This window comes from Calliphora vicina, chromosome 2 (genome assembly GCF_958450345.1).
Source record: "Calliphora vicina chromosome 2, idCalVici1.1, whole genome shotgun sequence".
Lineage (NCBI taxonomy): Eukaryota > Metazoa > Arthropoda > Insecta > Diptera > Calliphoridae > Calliphora > Calliphora vicina.
The window spans coordinates 84,617,853-84,634,047 of NC_088781.1; the positions used below are offsets into that span (position 1 = coordinate 84,617,853).

The 16,195-nt window shown below is 31.7% G+C and overlaps 1 protein-coding gene across 1 annotated transcript in view; it reads left to right on the plus strand.

Annotated features, from left to right (window-relative positions):
- Positions 1-346: 346 nt before the first annotated feature.
- The window catches only part of LOC135950621 (calcineurin-binding protein cabin-1-like), a 355,739-nt gene continuing 339,890 nt past the window's right edge, over positions 347-16,195 (plus strand). Inside the window, exons 1-2 of the mRNA XM_065500153.1 lie at positions 347-486; positions 540-653. Coding sequence (XP_065356225.1) covers positions 403-486; positions 540-653 — 198 coding nt within the window. The 5' untranslated portion in view covers positions 347-402. The remainder of the gene's footprint in view (positions 487-539; positions 654-16,195) is intronic.

A 16,195-nucleotide genomic window follows, 5' to 3' on the forward strand; every position in this document is an offset into this window, starting at 1 on the left:
GTTTGGCTTATAGCATTGTCAACACGGTATAAGTACATCTTTTTGTATGTTTTTATTTTGAATTTTAGTATCAACTTATACAATGGCAACCACGGCTACGTAGAGATTTGACAATAGAAGTGACATCGTAATATTTCGGCGTTGACTAAACGCAATGCCGTAGTGATTTATAAAATTTTAAATTTTTTGTTACGCGTTCCCAACAGCGTTGGTGAAGCGTTTAACGCAAGTGATTTACACAATTAGGGCCATAGTGTTACGTGGAGACGTATAATATTTATCACGTGTGAAAATAACACATTATATCTGTTTGACGCCGTAAAAAATATGCCGACTTTGAAATCACATAAAAACTAATGTAAATTTGCATTGAAGTATATTTGTATTCCAATTACATCAAAAATGATCAAAATTGTTGCTCTCAATGATGATGGCGAAGATGCAACTAATGAGGAGGAAGAACATGTTGCTACCCGGGAAGCCCAAGTAAGTCATATTGTGGTTAGAAGAACACATTTTATTGATACTTTCTGTTACAGGAAACTATTGCTGAGAGTGAATATATTCGCGCTATAAAGTTAAAATCAGACGGCGAAATTGATTTATGTTTGGACTTGCTTAAGGAATTACTCCAAACCCAAGTATTAAATGAGGTAATCACTACATTAAAAAATCATCGCTTTTAAAAGAAGCGCATATAGAATTAATTTATGGAGAAGTACATTCCTCTATGGATTAAGTTTTGAATTATGCTGATTGGGTGTTTTGCATTAACACTAAAAGGCGGAAAGTTATACTTCATTGATTTAACGATGATATATTTTTAATGGATCGTAATTTGGAACGATTTTATTACTGTTTTCTGTCTAAATTAATTCAAACATAATCATTATTATAGTAGCCGGCTTGGCCTGATAGCATTTACTAATGTTAGTTCGTCAAGTTTCTCCAACCCTGCCTGTTCTTATTTGCAAATAAGATATCTAAATTTGTACTGCATACTTTAAGAGCTATTTTATTACAGTCGATTGGACTCAAAAAAGACGGGTTTAGCCGTAATTTTTTAATTTTTTTTACAAACCATCTGAAAATTTCGAATCGAATAAAAAATCGCTCCAGCCGTTCTCCCGTGATGACATTACATACATGGACCATTTCATTTTTATATATATAGATTTAGCAAAAACTATATTCGATTGGAAATCATTTACACGACATTCATTGGGAGATTATATCCCATCGGTAGCAATTCTTTCAGAATAATAAAACTCTTTTTTTTTTTGAAAACCAATGGGACAATATACCACCTTTATGTGGCTTTAACAAAACCATTGGGATCAATTTTCCTAAAAAATGAGTTTACACATTAAAAATAAATTTATATTTTCGAATTTGATTACATGAAAATATCAATTATTATTTCATTACATATAGTTTTTTTGGTTTGTTATGAATATATACATTATATCAAGGCAAATTTACTGTACAGGTGGCGTTGATATTACAACAAGTACAACATTGCAATAACAACATTGTGTTTTATTGTTGCTTGGGGGACAAAAGTGTCAAAAAAAAACAACAAAAATTTGTGAAAAAAAAAACAAAAATAAAATCAATTTAATAAAAAATAAAATAAAAATGTAATAAAATCAATAAAAATAACGTTAATTTTACATAAACGCTAAATTTATTTGCGAGGACATCGATCAGCAATTGCGTGGTCCAGAAAAAACATCCAAAGATAAAGCAAATGAAAAAACTAATAAAATAAGGGTGCCTCCTGGAAGCACCTGTAATGGTGGCACAGTTTGCGGTGAAAATGGTAGCGCTAATGCTCCAAATGTATGCACGTGGCAAATGGTTGTGATTGATCGAATGAACTCCGGAGCTACCCGTTTTGTTGTACTTTTAAGAGATCTTATAAACTTTTTTTTTAGCTAAAAAGGTAAACAAAACAAGTTTTGACATAAAATAAATTCGTTTTGTAAACAATTTTTGACAAGTTTGCCCCCAAGGCGAACAAAAAAAGTAGATCAGCTGTGCTGTTAATGCCACCTGTACAGTAAATTCGCCTTGCAGTATATCGAGGGTTTATATTCAAATAGAGCTATACGATATTTTCTCGAAAATAAGTTTTTTATAGCAACGTATTCCCTGACTAATTTGTCATGTAATTTTAATTAAAAAAATATTTACAATGATTTTTTTCATTAAATTTTTGTTAGTAAAAAAGTGTTATGTGAATATGAAATATTTGTGTATATAATAAAATATTAAAAGTGTTTTTTATAAAATACTAGCTGAACCCGGTCCGCGTTGATGGCCTTTAGAAAATATCTGTTTTATATTGCATCTTGATTTTAATATACAGTGACGGACAAAGTCGGTGATCCAACCTTCAATGTTAATACATGTGGTGGCATTCCGGCTGGTTCCAATGAATTCAAAAATTCAGTAGGATAATCGGCGTCTTGTTCTTCGTTCATTACTGTGTCAATCTATTTGTATTTTATTGTTTCGTCAGGCAGTTTCAATTGTATTTGCTTAATGAGCTTGTTAACATCATAATTTGTTGGTTCTAAAATTGCATGTTCCCACAGCCAATCCGAATTGTTGTAGTTGGTTTTAAGACTTGGGAATACTTTGTCGACAACGTCTTGAAATTTCATTTGCATTTGGCAGAAGTCTGGGAATGAAATCTCATTTGTGGATGGTTCAATTGGAATTTTTCATTTCCGATGTTCGACAATTGTTTTGAGAAAGTTTCGGCAGAAGGGTATTGCATCAAATGTACACTCATCATTTCCAGTGAAATAAATACGAAGGAACTTCGTATCGTCATTGGGAAGCGGGAGCAATGATCTAATTCTGTGGTACATTTGGCCTTGAGCATTAAAGGTGGGCATGAAGCCGACGTCGTTTGAAAACATGTGTTGTACTTTTGGATATTTTGAAGGAAATGTTAGGAAATAGCATTGACTCCGGAAATGTAACTTAGAAGCAGCTCAGACGACTCAATGACAGAATAACTTTACCGTTCGAACAGCACATTCTCAGAGATTCCTTAGTGAACTTCAAAATCCTGCAATGTAAGTAATGTTTGTTCATTGCGCCAATTTTGTAATAAAATCCCGGCAACTTTCAACGATTCTTTCTCTTGATCGAGCCATTCGGGAGCGAAAAACTTTATGCTGTTGAGGTGTTTCTGCAGCACTTAATGAAGATGCATTGCGACGCATTTGCTGAAGCCGTGATTCTCGTTCTCTTCCCGTTTCTGCGACTTTACGTGCATTAAAATCGACTCTGTTCGCATGACCTCATTCGGAGATTGCCACAAGATCTTGGTTAAGTGTATCATTCATGTTTTGCCTCATTGCCCCAATCTCCAAAACGCTTGGCCTATAGTTGAATGACTATGAATGGCAAATGTTGCTGTCATGTGCAAAAGAATAGATAGGGTTGGAAGTTTTATTTAGAAGGTCATTTAGAAAAATAAGGAGTAGTGTAGGAAACAGAACGGAGCCTTGCGGTACCCCTGAATTAATCTTGAACTCATTTGATGAGATCCCATATACAACAACTCGTATAGTGCGATCTCTGAGAAAGCTCGATATAAATCGGAACTTAGTGGGTAATAAACTATTAAATACAATTAATAAATCATTAGAGAGTGGTGAATTTCCAGAAAGTTGGAAAGAAACAATGGTGACTCCATTTGAAAAAGTTAAAAATACAAAAAGATGTGAAGAATTTCGACCAATAAACGCATTAAAAACATGTGAAAAATTTTTAGAAAAAGTGGTTAAAGATCAACTAGTAAAATATATGGAAGAAAACTCATTATTATCAAAGTATCAAACGGGATTCAGAAATAATTTCTCTTGTGAAACACAAGGGTGTGAAGTTAAATTCGTAAGTTAAATACGTCCCACATATATGTTAGCTACATAACATAGCACTGTTAAGTAAATAAAGTAAAGTAAATTTGAAAAACATAGTTTTTTTTTAGCAAAAACGCAATAAAATTAATTTTTTTTATTTACCAATTAAAGAAAATACTTTAAATTTAAACTTTTAGTTAAAAAATAAAAAAAACTTCTTCATATTAAAATTAAAATTACAGTATGACTATGTAGTATTCAAGTTCAATGGCGGGCCACTTAGGACAGACCTGAATGGGGTTTCGACATATCAAAACTGTATAGGGTATATCCAGCTGTTTCTCAGCATATAATGTTCAATGCGTTATAGGGGCCATTTAGGACAGACCTGAATGGGGTTTTGAACTACCGGGTGAAAGATGGGAGAGAGTAGATGACAAAATTATAAAGGGAATATCCAGTTGTTTCTCAGGATGGGCGCTACGAGGGGTGCACTTTGTTCCAAAATTGTTGTAATGTTCAAAGTGTTATAGGGGCCATTTCAATGGGGTTTCAACATGGTGGGTGAAAGCTGGGAGGGAGTAGATATCAAATGCTGTTTTAAATATAATCACACTAAAATTTAAACTGTAGGATAAGAGAGAGAATCAATGTAGTAAGTTTTTATTTTAAGAGTTTTTAAATCAATTCATTTTGTTTCGTTGTTACCACTGTAGTTTATTATTAATTATGCACTCAGTATCCACTGTAACTTATTTTGTTAATTAACCGTTAGCTTTGGATATTTTTTCTCACTTGGATTCTTATAACTAGTATGTTGTTGTAAACAAGAATGCAGTATCCAGCAGTTTTAGGAGACTCGCGGACTAGTGATGTTGCCTATCATTTAGGCTGCGTGACTAATTATTTTAACACGTAAATGTCCTAAGTGTGGGGTCAATTGGCACTTTTGGATTACAATGAGACAGTCAGTGAGTGATTGAATACACGCTAGGTTACATAGATGCACTTAAGTGACAATTGACATATAAGGGATACAATCACTACTCGCTAACTGGTGGGTGGTACATTGAATGTGAGAGACAAACAAAAAAACTCAGTGTGGCGCTTTATGAACATATACAATTGTTAGCAGGGATGGCAAATGAACGATTATAAGTTTTATTTAAAAATTCCTTTTTTTAAATTATTATTTGAGTTTTATTTTTTAATTTTTGAGTTTTATGTTTTGCTTAGAAATTAAAATTAATTTTAAATTTCTCACCTTCGTGAGAAAGTTTATCATTCCATTTGTAATTTCCACAATATAATTTTCCGACCCTATAAAGTATATAAATTCTGGATCCTTATAGATAGCGGAGTCGATTAAGCCATGTATGTCTGTCTGTTGAAATAAATTTTCTGAAGACCCCAGATATCTTCGGGATCCAAATCTTCAATAATTCTGTCGGACATGCTTTCGAGAAGTTTCCTATTTAAAATTAGTAAAATCGGTCCACAAATGGCTGAGATATGAGGGAAAAAACAGGACAACCTCGCTTTTTGACCTATGTATATCTGGATTACTAAGAGCTAGTTTCTTACTTGTCAGTTAAACTCAGCTTAACACGCTGTTATATTAAACCTGAAGCATATTTTGCCGGGATTTAACCAATGATTGTGTTTCTCACTAATAGATTAATTTTGTTAGCATTGCCATACTTTTGAGTCAAATCACATGTTTATTCCTCAAATTTGTTTATATAAATATGGCAACACTTTAAATTTTATAAGAAAAAGCAACCGCGTACATAATTTTTTTTGTAAATTTTTACTTTGTAAAAGAAAAAGTAACATTAAAGTATATAAAATGTATATTAAAAATTATATTTATGTTAATAAAGCAAATAAAAACAATGAGCTGCTGTGCTGAATTGTTTATTTTATTTTTCATCAGTTTGTGCATTGGCATTTTATACTTAAGTTTAACTCACCAATGATGCTCAGTTAAACATAGATTATATAGCATATAAGCAATAAGTGAGAAACACAATTTTTAGTTTAATCTAGGTTTAAGCGATGAATGTAGATTATCTTTATCCCAGAAACTAGCTCTAAGTCATTAATATAGACAATATGAATATCTAATGATAGATATTCAAAGACCTTTGCAATGACGTATATAAGACCATAGTACAACCTACAATGGGTCAAAATCGGAAAAAATATTTTTTAACCTGAAAAAAAAAATTAAAAAACAAAAAATTTTTTTTAATTAAAAAAAAAAATACATATTCGGAAAATTTTTTTTTACAAAAAATTAAAAAACAACTTTGGAAAAAAATGTTGTTTTAAAAATATTTAAAATTTGTATTTGGAAGTATAATTTGTCGAAGGGTATATAAGATTCGGCACAGCCGAATATAGCTCTCTTACTTGTTTTAATTTAAGATCGAACTGTTCTTCAGAGTCCGTGCATAAACACTTACATATTTGTTAAACTATTTTCTAAGCAAAAAATAAAACTCCAAAAAATAACTGTTATTTTTTAATCAGAAAATAAAACTCAGAGTTGAGTTGAGTTTTTTAAGCAAATACAGTTAAATTCAGCTAAAGGAAGTCCGTCCAACAAGGATCATGTTGGTGTACTCCTTATAGACGTATCATTTCTCTTTCAGTATGATTTTTATAGTTGATATTTGAAAAATAATCATTAAACGAGTTAAAAGTAGTTTTTGATTTTTTGAATCTCAAATTAAAACAGATGTTTAACAAAATTTGAAAACTGAATTTTCACAAATTCATTTTTTTAAAGCACTGTAATTTACTAAGTATTTGACGTTAACTTACAAGAAATTTATATTATTCTCAGGTATTTTTGTAAAAATTCTAAAACTGTGGATTTTTTTTGGAATATTGCGCCCTTCCTGAGAAACTACAACCGTATATAGTTTTGACATCTACTCCCTCCCAGCTTTCACCCACCATGTCCAAACCCCCTCCAGGTCTGTCCTAAATGGCCCCTATAACACTTTGTACATTAATGTTAAAACAATTTTGGAACAAAGTCCACTTACCGTAGCTCCCTCCCTGAGAAACAACTGCATATAAACTATATAGTTTTGACATCTACTCCCTCCCACCTTTCACCCACCATGTCCAAACCCCGTTCATATCTGTCCTAAATGGGACCTATAACACTTTGAACATGAATGTTAAATCTATTTTGGAACAAAGTCCACCCCTCGTAGCGCCCTCCCTGAAAAACAACTGGGTATACCATATATAGTTTTGATATCTAATACCTCCCAGCTTTCACTCACCCTATCCAAACCCCATTCAGGTCTGTCCTAAATGGTCCTTATAACACTTTGAACATTAATGTTAAAACAATTTTGGAACAAAGTCCACCCCTCGTAGCGCCCTCCCTGAACAACAACTGGATATAACCTATATAGTTTTGATATCTACTCCCTCCCATTCAGGTCTGTCCTAAGTGGCCGGCCAATGAACTTGAATAGTGAAGAAGTTTTTTTAAAAGTTTAAATTAAATTAAAGTATTTTCTTTAATTGGTGAATAAAAATAATTAATTTCATTGCGTTTTTGCCCAAAAAATAACTAAGTTTTTCAAATTTACTTTATTTAACAGTGTTATGTTATATAGCTAACATACATATATGTGGGACGTATTTAACTTCACACCCTTGTGTTTCACAAGAGAAATTATTTCTGAATCCCGTTTGATACTTTGATAAAAAAACTTTATATGTATGGAATTCAGAACACTGAACTAAAGTGGTTTTTTCATTTTTTGGAAAAAAAAAATTTTCGATTGTTATTTTATTTTTTTTTTTTTTTAAATTTAAAATTTTTTTTTGTGTAAAAAAAAAATTGGGTTAAAATTTTATTTTGACCCATTGTATTTCCATCTTACTATGGTCTTATATACGTCGTTGCAAATGTCTTTGAAATATCTATCATTAGATATCCATATTGGGTATATTAATGTCTAGTAATCCAGATATAGGTCAAAAATAGGTAAAAAATCGAGGTTGTCTTGGTTTTTTTCTCATATCTCAGCCATTTGTGGACCGATTTTGCTGATTTTAAATAGCAAAATTCTCGAAAGCATGTCTGACAGAATTATTGAAGATTTGGATCCCGAAGATATCTGTGGTCTTCAGAAAATTGATTTCAACAGACGGACAGACAGACGGACATGGCTTAATCGACTCCGCTATATATAAGGATCCAGAATATATATACTTTATAGGGTCGGAAATGAAAAATGTGGAAATTACAAACGGAATGACAAACTTATATATACCCTTCTCACGAAGGTGAAGGGTATAAAAACTAAGATTACCAATGTAAAATCATATCCAATTGAAAATGATTTTGCTGTTCCGCAAGGTTTCATTCTAGGTGCATTATTATCTATTATATACATAAATGAAGTGAAGTGAATATATTTTATATGCTGATGATACATTAATATTTACAGAGAATGATAGTGAAGAAAAGTGTCATAATAATTTAAAACATGATATAAATAATATTTCTAATTGGTTAAAAATTAACAAATTGAAGCTCTATGAAAATAAAACAAAGATAATAGAAATAAATATGAACATTAGTGCAATATTTCAAATAAATGGAGAAAAAATAGAAAAAGTAAGACAAATAAAATACCTTGGTTTTATAATAGATAAAGAAATAAAATTCAAAGAGCATATAGATATATGTATGTAAGAAAATTGTCAAAAAAATTGTTTTTTTCAAACGAATTAGAAACAAAATATCAACAATAACAGCAATAAATATTTACAATACCATAATAAAACAACATTTTGAATTTGGTTCCACAATTTTATATACGTGCTGTAAAACCACACAAATAGAAATAAGGCAATGAGAACCATCTTAAAATGCAATAGATATACATATATAAATCATATGTTAAACACACTAAATTGGCTAAATATAAAAAAAGATTAGAGTTAAACACATTGCTATTTATACGCAAAATGAAAAGAGGGAAAGTACCAGCATATCTATGCGAGCAAATAAATTATGTGGGAGATTTACAACCATATAGTCTGAGAAATGCCGATGCTGTAAAAACTTGAATAAGAAAATAAGTCTTTACTGGTTGAATGTTTGTAAGACATTGATTTATTAAAATTAAAACCTTAAGAGCTAAACATTAAAATCTAATAACTAATCTAGAATACATGCGTACGTTATAATACGCATGCGACTTATATATTATCCTTATCAATGCGTGTGGTAAACATACACACACGATTGATAAGAATATTTAACTAAACCAAATGTGTAAAATGAAAAGGGTCTTATTTATCATCTACACACAAGTGATACTTTTAACACTCAGAACATATTATTAATATTATACACAAACAAATATAAAATAGTTTTATATACCATGTTCAATAATTTGAACATTCTGCCAGGGGAAAAGTAAATACTTAAATACAACATCCTTCAATAGCTTCTTCAGGAATCGGCATTCTGTATATTCTGCCCCTTCTTCGTTGCATCTTTATCCCGTTCTCTCTGGCTTATTACGTGGGCTTCTCTGTGCTGCTTTCTCCTTTAAATTATTGCATTCTTGATCTCTAACATCTACGATCTCATAATCTGCGGCAACATCACCAATTACCGTTTCTTTATCAGCAGCTTGTTTATTAGCATGTTCATTAACAGCATATTCATTAGCTATGAAACTTACAGCGGTATGATTTCTACCTATAACATCTACACCCAGCGAAAAAATGAACACATCCGTGTACAATAGAGTGGGTCAATTTGTATGGAGCCAAGAAAATGCAACAAGCGGTTATCAAAATCGTAATCTACGATGAATTCTAAGAAGTTTTGCCGAAGAAACCATGGATCTAAAATCAAAATGGAACTTCCCATTTTTAACGCGAAAGTTTTACTTTCGTATTTTTTTTTTTAATATGATATAATTATATTGAGCCTTCTAAGAAACTAAGAGTGGGTCAATTTGTATGGAGCCAAGAAAATGCAACAAGCGGTTATCAAAATCGTAATCTACGATGAATTCTAAGAAGTTTTGCCGAAGAAACCATGGATCTAAAATCAAAATGGAACTTCCCATTTTTAACGCGAAAGTTTTACTTTCGTATTTTTTTTTTTAATATGATATAATTATATTGAGCCTTCTAAGAAACTTGACTATGCTTGGGCTTGTTCGAAAGGAAAGAAAGGGAGAATAGATAAATCTTTGCAAATTGAGAAGATTAACACTAAAATTCACCCGAGGATGGTAAAAAAAAAAATTTCATATCATGTTTGTGCGAGATCCTAAAACCGAGCTTTTGGGTCACAGTGGGGAAAATGAAAAAAAAGTGCAAATAAATATGTAACTTCTAAACCGATAATAAGATTTTAATCAAATTTACCATGACTATAGAGGAGGTGTTGCTGAATTTGAATTTGGATTTTCAACACTAAGGTGGGCAGAGCCTCAAGGCCCCAAATTGGAGTGTTTCGGCTATATTAAAAATTAAAAATGATGCCAAAGTTTTGTTCTCGGTCCGATTTGAATCATATATATAAATGTAGAATCTGCAGAGGGCTATAAAAAACATTACCATAACTATATTTTATCTTTTATAGTTTACGATATATTCACCATTGAAAATATTTTTTTTATGTTTTTTACTTACCTTGGTCTGGATTTTTGCAAGTCCAAGATCCAAATCTATCTCGATTTTTTTCATATATATATTTTTTAATTAACAAATTTATTAGTATTATAAAGAAAGAATTATTTAAAAATCGATACTAAGTCAAAAGTTATGTTTAATTAAATTAAACAAATTTTATAAGTAGTTTTTTAGATATACAGAAAATAAAAGCAAAAAAGGGAAAAACAACTAATACACTTTTTATTTCAGAATTACTTATTTTTAAGGTCTTGTTTGCTGTCCATCCTAGTTGTTGCGTTTCGGCTTTCAACCGTGACTGCCAAACATCATCGCGATTTTTTTCAAGAGTTCGACGTGAAACGCTAGTCAGTAGTTGCACAAAGTGCTCGGTTCCTTGTCGTTTTCAATGGACAGACATCATCTTTGCGAACTCTTCACTCTGGTGTTACTCAGGGGTCTGTTTTGGGCCCTCTTTTATTCATTTTGTATATGAATAGCCTACCTGAATTTATTGCCTCTCCGTTGTGCAGATCTTTTATATTTGCCGATGATATCTTCTTGATTTTTGGAAGCAGTATTGATTTTCTAGACGTATTGCAAAATAATACTAACTTTTGTCTACAGCGTGTTCTTGAGTGGACTTCATGTAATTCACTAACAGTAAATCCCTCTAAAACTAATGCAATTATGTTCGGCCCAACAATTCGTTTTTTTCCTAGTTTGAATATTGTATATGACAATGTTAGTATTAACTTTGTTGAATATCTCAAATGTTTAGGTGTTATTTTAGATACTAAACTTTCTTTTTGTAACCACATTGATATTGTAAGCTCTAGAATTTTTGGAGTTTTACGCAGAATTTACTCTATTAATTTCTATTTGCCTACGCATATTCGGTGTAAATTTGCTCACTCACTGCTAATGTCGCAGATTTTGTATGGGCTGGAAATTTTTTCTGGTACCGGTTCTATGCACCTGTGTAGGATTAAGCGTTTGGTGAATTCAGTGGTTCGGTTTGTATATAATGTAAAGCGTCGCGAGCATGTTTCTTACTTTGTTCGATGTTTCCTTGGTTGCACCTTTGATAATTTCTTAAAATATCGGAATATTATACTGTTTTACAATATTGTTAGAAGTAACAAACCACTTGCTCTGTGCAATTCTTTTGTATTTACGCGATCAGTTAGACACCCACAAATTTTAATACCTAAAATTAATTTGTCTTTTTTTGAGAGATCATATATGGTTAGAATTGCTCGATGGTGGAATGTTTTACCCATTTCATTGCGTCTTTTTTCACATTCTAATAACGTGTTCCGATTAAAACTTTTATGCCACTTTTCCGAGTCAATATTGTAATGAAAAACGATTCATTAAATTGATTTATTTGTACATATGTATATAATATAAATTGTTGCTGAATGGGACCTTGTGATATTTAATTTTCCGTCACTTTTTATGTACATATTTTTAATGGCTGGGGAGCCTACAGTAGATGAATTATGATTGTATATAATATATGTATATTATGTTGGTTCATTTACCTGCTTGTTTTACTATTTTCTTCAACTCTTTAATTAAAAATTGTTAAAGCTAGTAAGCAAATGAACAGACGTTTTATTAATATAGTTAGATAAGTTAATTTCTTGATCTCGGGTTTTATTATTACTATGTAATATTGTTATTTTGGCCATGAAGGCTTGATATTACGAAATAAATGAATAAATAAATAAAATAAAATAAATTTGTGGATCCGGAAGTGATGGATCGTCAAATTCTATGTATTCGAGCAAATGGTCATAGGGTATGTTTGCAGTGAATGGCGGTTCCGATAAAATGCTATGGTTATCCAAGTTTATCATGTCAACATAATTACTGCAGTTAAAATTTATAGTGGGCTGTTTGTAAGCTCTTAATTTTGTTGGGTCGTAAAGTTTTTCACGAAAATAAAATTTTTTTTTAAAGCTTTCTCGCGCACTTCCTTTCTGTCGTCAAATAGCATAGTTAGAAGCACATTTTCTGAGTGAGCAAAATATCCGTTATTTTGAACAACATTATTTACAATTTCGCGCAGATTTTGTGGCAAATATTGCGTTGAACGAATAAATTTACATAAGAGTGCGCTACCATGTATAACCGAGTCGTAATACTTTACGTTAAAGTACATAGGCACGTAAGCTTTCATAACAAACGTTGCTAAAATTATTAAATTTTCGGATGGTGAATTTGTACTTACATACAATCGAAGAAGTCTGCTAGCTTTCGTTAACCAACGAGAATGAACGATAGGCCCAGGTTTCATGTTGGCTAAATATTCTGGACAGTAACCGTTATGAATCGCATTAGCTATCCGATACAAGTACTTAACGTCCGTTGAAAGATTTTTTTCCTGTTCGGACGACAAGGCAGGGGGCATATTCCCCAGTAAAATACGTTCAAAATCGGGTACAACCTACAAGAAGAACAAGTTACCTATTTAGATCCAAAAAAAAGGAGATATTTATTAAAGTTTCCATTAATTTCGTGAGAGCTCCAGTATCCGTTCGCGGTCCAATCGTGTTTGATTTTTCCAGAGCAGCAAATAAGTGACGAAAAGGTAACTCATTAAAATGCAACAAGCAAACAAACCAATGTAATGGTCTGTCTAACAGTACCTCAAATCGTAGTAATATACCGTTTCCTGTGCCAGTATTGGTGACTTCACCGTCACAGCAAATACCAACCAGATCGGAAACAGCTAAGTTCTTTCTCACAAAGAAGTCATACAGCTGCATTTGTTTTGTACCAGCGTACTCAGCATTGAGTACTAAATGACCCAAAAGTTCAGTTTTAGGTTCTCGCACAACCACGATATGAGATTCTTTACGCATCCTTGGGTGAAGTTTATTGTCAATCTTCTCCATTTGCAAGGATTCATCTTTTCTTCCATCAAAATAGAATGCCAGCACGCTAGATGCCGTGCATTGTTTTTCACGCACAGAATCCCTAATTTTATTCTTTTCTCGCGCTATTTTACATTTGTCCATTATAATAAGTTCACCATTGTCGTCTTTGAAACCTATGTCTTTAAAAAGTGCCGTTGCCAAACACGCAGCAACTCTATCTGACACACCAAATCGGTCACAAATCATAGCATAATTAGGGGTATCAAACCTTATGGAATGCTGATCACTCAAAAAATCGTGTAAGCGATCAGGCGTCAAACCACATGAACAACGATTACTTTGTAAACTGCACTTGCATTTTCCGATATAAAATAAGCTATTCATTGCCTCGACAAATACGGTGTATTTTTCAGATGTATACGTGATTTTTGTATCTTTGGAATATTTATTAAGCAAGGTTTTCAGTTTACTTATTACGGTTTTCTTCGTCATTATGGCAATATTCAACTTTTCCAAATTTCAATCAATTTATCTGCTACTTGTGGAGTAAATGATGAGTATGAAAACATTTTATTTTCATTTTTAGACCGATCACTCAGAAAAAAATAATATTTTAAAACATCGCGGCAATTGGGCAAATTCAGTTCGTGTAAATCACTTGGCAAACCAAAAGCACTAAAATTCGGAACTGGCATATGCAGCAAATTTGATTCCGTGTGACTTGGTGAAGAAGAACCAATTGACATATCAGACTCCATAATTAAAATTCAATTACAAATATCAAATAGCTAAAGAAACTTAAATGTGGCTTTAAAAATTTAGAATCGCGAAAAGAAAGAACACACGCACAATAACTGCATATCACTCAAATGCACTATTTTTTGATTTACTTTCTCTATGAAGTTGATATAATCATAGCAACCAAACAAAATTAAAAAATTTAATTCAAATCGAATAAACACTCGATTGCATATGTAACTGAAGCCATGTTGCTTTTTTATAAGGTATTTTTTTAAATAGTTTTAGGTCACTATGTTAATTTTTGCAGAAAAAATGTTTAATCTCATTTTTAGCTCAATATGTTATTTATGCTGCAAAAATTTTTTAATTTAATTGTATCTGCATTTCAAACGAGAGCTTTTTAAAACTCTATTTAAATACAAACGTTCTATAAACATCTAAATTAGTTTTAAAAATCACAACGTTCTTTTAATTTTTTGTGTACCATTTAATGATAAGTTTTGAGTTTTCCATGATTAATGTAAATTTTCATTAAAAGCATTTTTAAAATTAACCTAAACATAAAAATTGTTTAGTTATCTAAACAGCTTTCGAAAGCTTATGAAATTTCCTTTCGAACAAGACCAAACTTAATCAATTTTGTCAAGTTTCTTAGAAGGCTCAATATAGTTATATCATATTAAAAAAGAAATACGAAAGCAAAATTTTCGCGTTAAAAATGGGAAGCTCCATTTTGATTTTGGTTTCTTCGGCAAAACTTCTTAGAATTCATCGTAGATTACGATTCTGATAACCGCTTTGTCGAGCAAAAAAAAAATTGACCCACTCTAGTGTACAATTTGACACCATTCGGTGTCAATAGTGTATCAACCCCGTATGTGTACAAATTGTACACGAACGGTGTCAATTTGACAACGAAAAAATTACTCCATTCCGTTGCCGAATTGTCACCATCCGTTGTCGATTTGACAACGTTTGTGTACGATTTTATAACAGACTGTTGACAATTTGTCACTGTTCGTGTACAATTTGACACCAGACCGTTGTCAATTTGACACCATAAGTTGTCGACTTGATACCATTCGTGTACGATTTGACACCTGACAATTTTTCCTTTCTGTTTTTTTTGGTAATTAATATAAATAACAATTTCTTTATTTTTTACATTTTTTTAATACAATATTTATAACTACTTAAATATAAAATAAATGTAAAAACTATAAGTTTCCATATGGATTTGTATGTCGTCACTGGATTCGGTGGTCTTCTCTACCTGGATCATCAGCATCAACACAAATTCGCAGTCAAACTCAATTACACTTTCTTTTATATTTTGGTTTTTAAACCATTTATTTGCATCATTTATTTGCATTAAAACACACTTATAAAAAACAACTCACGTTGAAATGCGTTGCGAATAACACTGTGCATCAAATTTCGGGTGATTAAATCTTTCCCGAATGAGACCAACGGGAAGTGATAGTAGAACATCAGTAGAACAAAACCCCAAAGGGTTTTAAAAAGTTAGCTCGTATTTTAAAGTTCAGCTTTTTTGAGTAAAAATTGTATTTTTTTTACATAGTTTATATAAAAACAAGTAAGAAAGTATGGTCGGTCAAGCCCGACCATATAATACCCTACACTAAGTAAAAGAGCAATTTTTTTTTTAAATTTCAATAATTAATATTTTTGAGTGATTTTCGGAAGTGGGGTTATATGGGGGCTATGACCAATTATGGACCGATCACCATGAAATTAGGTTGTGTGATTTATGTCTATATTAAAGTTAACTATGTTGAATTTTGTGTGTTTACCAACATTTTTAAGCGATTTATGCACGTTAAAGTGATTATCGGAAGCGTGTCTATATGGGAGCTATGACTAATTATGGACCGATCGTAACAAAATTTGGTGACATGAATTTTGTGTATATAAAACTAATTTGGAGCGGAATTTGTGGAGATACATTTATAAATTAAACATTTATGACCGATAAAGTCCAATTTCGGG